Genomic DNA, 4,840 nt, shown 5'->3' with positions numbered 1-4,840 from the left:
CCCTTCTCTACTCCTCTCCCTCCATTAACTCCACTGTCCCCTTCTCTGCTCCCAGCCCCACCAGCCTCCCCGGGGCTTTCTCCTATGGGCAGGCTAAAGCCTCCCTCTGAAAGCTGCTTCCCCCCAGACACCTGGGAGAGGGCAGGGCTTGGTCCAGATGATGGCTCGAGGACGGAGGATTTCACTGGTGGGAAGTTAAAGCATATGGCGAGCATTGTCTCTGCCTGTGGTGGGCTTGTGGACCCCCCTGGAGTGGACCCTGGTCCTGGTGGCACAGCGAGGCCTGGATGTGAGGCCCATGTGCTGGCCATCCTGCTATTCACAGGCAGTGGAGAGAGGAAACCAAGGGTGCCAGACAGGGAAACTGAGGAAACACAGATCAGGCCAGGAGGAGCCACTGCTGGCAGGATTGTTAAAGATGCTCCAAGTTTATTCTCCAAGGCTGGTGGAGGGGGTCAGGAGGGGGAGGCACTCGACGGTGCTGGGCAGCCCAGGGTGTGACCTGGGACTGGGGTGAGGGATGGAAGAGCTGGTGGGTCTTCAAGCCCTCATTGCCCAAAGGCTGAGCAGGAGGGCTGGGCCCGCATTTTGGAGGCTCCCCAGGGGGCCATCTGCCCCACTGCCCAGCGGGTCCTGGACGTGGGAGCTCTGCCAGGGTGGGATGTTGCACAGGAAGGACTGGCAGCAGGTCATGGTCAACTGGGTATCCTCTACCATCTTGCTGAAAGGTTGGCATGAGGTGGCACACCACGTCGAGAGGGTGGTCAGGAGACCCGATGCTGGGGGGGCAGGTGGAGAGCAGGAGCTGAGGCCAGGGTGGGGCACAGGTGGCTCTGCATCCCACCAGATGGACCTCCCAGGACGCAGGGCCTTCCCTGGGCCACCGGCCAAGGATGGCGAGGCTGCTGGCTCTTGGACCGCCCGGGCATGCACGTCCTGGGGTCCTGCGCCGCTCACCAGTGCTCCCGTGGGCGATGAGGGTTGTACAGAAGGTCTGGCTGCCGGAACAGCGTTGTGTCTGGTTGCAGCTGTCCTCCCTGTGCAGGGACTGGCAGGTGTAGCACTGCAATAGCCCTGGGGACAGGTGGGCTCAGACCTGGGCGAAGACCCCTCTGAGGTCTCCCCTGTCTGCCACCCCCTCCCCTGTTCTTAGATATCCCCCACTAAGCCTGCCCTGCTGAAGCCTCCCACGCCCCCTTCTCAGAGTGGCCAGTGAGCCCCACGTTTGGCCCAAGTTGGGTGTGCAGGAGACTGTGCTCGTGAGCATTTGAGGGATAGAACAGACAAGGGCGGGGGGCCAGGCAGGTGGACTTCGGCTTGGTGGCTCAGTTGTTCTTCCTGCATTCGGTGCCACTGAGGATCTGCCATGGGCACCAAGGGTCTGCCATGGGCACTGAGGGTCTGCCATGGGCACTGAGGACCTGGAGGTGAGTGTGACATGGCCCTTGCCTCAGGGGGCACCCAGCCCAGCAGAGGAGGACCTCACAGGGATCCCGCCTCAGTGGGGCTGAGGGAGGCAGGCATGAGCATTCCCAGAGCAGGGAAGAGCTCAGCTGCAGCCTGGGGGGCAGGGAACCTTCTGGCATAGGGGGTGTGCTGGGGCCCCGGCAGGGGTGGAGGGCAGGTCATGCAGGTTGGATGCTGGTGATGTGATTTGCTCTGCTTTATCCTTGGGGAGGGGGATGGTCTCCAGCCATCTGGGGCAGGGCAGGTCCAGGTGAGTGGTGGGGTGTGCTCTTGTGAGCCTCACTCTCTGCTCGGAGCCCTTGGCTGGCTCCCCATCATGCAGGAGCCAATCCAGCCCACCTGGCTTCCCCCCGCCCGCACCCCACCAGCACCAGGCTGCTCACGTCTCTCTGAACTGAGCCCACCCCCCGGAACCTCTGCACTTGCTGGTCTCCAACTTGGGGCTCCACTGAACCCTTCTCCATCTGGCGAGCTCCTATTAAACCTCCACACCCCAGCACTGCCGCCCTCCCAGTTAGTGGCTCCTTCTCTAGGCTGCCTCATCTGGATGGCGGTTGAGTGTCATGGCGTGGTGACAGGTGACAGGTGTGCCGAGTGTCCCCCCCATCAGAGGCAAGCTCATAGTGGGGGCTTTTGCCTGATGGTTTCTCGGTACACGCCACTCAGCCTGGCCACACTTAGGGTTGAAGGGATGCTCCAGGCAGACTAGGGAGTGCAGGGGCCCTGGGGGTACAGGGTACCTCTGCCAGGGGTCATGCTGGCCTCATCCTCCTCCTCGTCCTCCTCGTCATCATCATAGCCCTCGCTGTCCAGCTCAAGGTCCCCATTGTCCTCCTCCTCCTCCTGTGCCGGCCCTCTCCCTGGCCACGCAGGGACACCTGTAAACCTCGGGACAGAGGACACACGCTCGGGCCGAGTGCCGCGTCCCCACCCCCTCTGTTCTTCCGCCCCCACCTGCTCTGGCCTGCCTACCTGGTGCTGCCTCCGGTCCCTGCAGGCCCTGCTCACTGTCCTGCCCCCGAGTGTGGCCCTGGCATCGTTGTTACCAACAACACCATCTGCTGTGGGCCGGCCCTTTACGGTAGCTCCCACCCCCTGCATGAACCCTCACCAAGGCCTTCCTGTTTTGCAGAAGAGGAAACTAAGGCTCGGGGAGGAAGGGGAACGAGGGGCTGGTGGGGAGGGCAACCTAGGAGGGGCGACCCCCAGGGCTTGGCTGGACCACGGATGTCTGGGGACCTGTGGGGGCTCAGAACAGCCGACATCCACCTCCCTCTGGCCTGGGGACTCCAGCCTCATCCCCTTCTTCTCCCCAAGCCCATGTCTTGTCCCAAGCTGGGGGTCCCTGGAGGTCGCCATGGGTCAGGGATAAGCTGCCCCCCTGTCTGCAAGATGGCATCCTCGCCCCCGTACCTGGCAGCCCACACAGCAGCAGGGCCAGCAGGACAGCCGTGAGCGCCTTCATCCCGCAGACGCTGTCCTGCCGCCTGCTCCGGGTCCTCGCTCAGGGCTCTGGATTTGTGGTAAGTAGGATGAAGGACGCTGCTGGGGGTTTCCCAGTGGCCCCCGCCAGCTGCAGTCTCAAACAATGGGACTCACACTGGTCCCCAGCTCCAGGCACCACGCCAGGGACCGCCATTTCCCTCTAGGACTTCTGGGGCCAGAGGGGAAGGGGAAGTGGTTGTGGTCGGCCTGGCGTTTTCTGTCCACCTGTGCTGCCCCTGCCTGGCCCAGCCGGTGGGAGGTGGGTGCTAGCTGCAGGAGCCCCCAGCCCTGCCCCGGCTTGCTGCGTGTCAGTGCCTCAGCCCCCAGTGTGGGGCTGGGGACCCTTACCCTGGGCTGGGGCAGTGCCTGAAAGCCCCCTTTCCTGGACCCCGGGGTCCCCAGGCTTCACAGCCTCAGAGCTTGGAGTCACAGACCTGCTGTCTGCAGACCACTGGCCAGGCATCTGCAACCTGGAGTCAGCATCACACCCAGGGCTGCTTTAAGAGTGTCTTAGATAAAAGCACAATGACCGAGGTCCTCTAGCCAGGGCTGCTGCTTGGCTTCCCTCTGCAGTGTGCTCGCCTGGCCTGGCCTCCTGGCTGCCCCTTTGCCAGTATCCGTGTGGCTGTCTCCCCACCTTATTCAGGCTCTGCTCAGATGTCACCTCCTCACAGAGGTCCTCCTGGCTCCCCCATCTTGCACCCTGTCCTTCCTGGGTGTTTGCTCCTGACATTTGTCCCCCTGGCCCAGCCCTTCCAGGCACCCCTGCCACAGGGGGCTTTCTCCATGCTGTGGCTGTCCCCCTGCATTCTGGCTAAGAGTTGTCTGTGGAAAGACAAGGGGGAGCTTTCTGGGAACAGCTGGAAGCCTGTTCTCTCAGTCTCCACCGAGAAAGCTATCAGCCCCACCGCCCTCTGGCCTTGGTTACTCACAGACCAGCTTGGTACCCCAGATCTCTCCCTGGGGACACCCCCTCCTCCCAAACCCCTACCCAAGCCCCTGGGGGAGGATGCAGGCTGCAGAGTAGGTGCTCTGAAAAGCCCCTTCCCCTTTCCTGAGGGCAGCAGAGGGGTGTGGGCAGCAGCAGGGTGCCGCACTGGGGCCTGGAGCCTGCAGGTTGCATGCCTTGTGGCTTGGGCCAGCGACTTAACTTGCCTAGGCCTCAGTTTCCCTGACTGTCAGTGGGCAGGTGGAACATTCCGTGGTGGGCTGAGCAGAGGTGGAGTTAGTTCTGGAGCGAGACGGCCTGGGTTTGAGTCCTGGCTCCTCCTTCCCCTGGCTCTGGGTCTGGGACCAGCCCCTTGGATCTCCAGGCCTCAGTCCCCTTCTAGGGTGGGGTGACCATCAAGAGCCAGTACCTGCAAGGGCTCAGGACAGTGCCTGCTGCAAGTGACGGTCTGAGACGGTGTTCCTCCTCAATTCCTCTCATGCCAGTCATTCTTTCCAGCCTCTGGGTGCTTGCCCAGCCTCCTGCTATCCTGCCGCCTCCAGCCCTCCCCTGTCCTGGCAGCCAAGGCCACCTTCCAAGCCAGGGTCTCCTCTAGCGGGTGCTCATCGCCATAGCAGGGACCCCACCCCCTCCTACCTCATGCACCCCCCCACAGAGCTCCACACACTCTATGTACAGGTTTGATCTGGGATTCCAGGAGCTGCTGCCAGGAAGGGAGAGTGGGGTTCCCAGGACTCTGTTAGGGAGAAGGGGGGTCTCCACCTGCTGCTCGGGAGACGGTGCAGTGCCTGGGTGGAGGGAGGGGTGGGCTCTACACATCCTGAGCTGCGTTATTCTGGCCTGCGGGCTGGGGGGCAGTGCTGGGGGCCAGGTGTCTGTCATCATGATATTCTTGTGGGTCCTCATCCATACCCATGGACCATCAGCTCTTGCAATCCC

At 62.9% G+C, this 4,840-nt stretch overlaps 1 protein-coding gene across 1 annotated transcript; it reads right to left on the bottom strand.

The window, feature by feature from the left end:
• Positions 1-453: 453 nt before the first annotated feature.
• Positions 454-2,963, bottom strand: GPIHBP1 (glycosylphosphatidylinositol anchored high density lipoprotein binding protein 1). The gene is made up of 4 exons (XM_063080109.1): positions 2,881-2,963; positions 2,208-2,345; positions 958-1,074; positions 454-779 (listed from the first exon to the last, which is right to left on the bottom strand). The coding sequence occupies exons 1-4, from the start codon at positions 2,930-2,932 to the stop codon at positions 541-543; spliced, it is 546 nt and encodes a 181-aa protein (XP_062936179.1). The 5' UTR covers positions 2,933-2,963; the 3' UTR covers positions 454-540.
• Positions 2,964-4,840: the final 1,877 nt, after the last annotated feature.

Source organism: Cynocephalus volans, chromosome 15 (assembly GCF_027409185.1).
Source record: "Cynocephalus volans isolate mCynVol1 chromosome 15, mCynVol1.pri, whole genome shotgun sequence".
In the NCBI taxonomy this organism is placed as follows: domain Eukaryota; kingdom Metazoa; phylum Chordata; class Mammalia; order Dermoptera; family Cynocephalidae; genus Cynocephalus; species Cynocephalus volans.
Note: the sequence above shows the minus strand (reverse complement) of the source record. Positions and strands in the feature narration are given on the sequence as shown.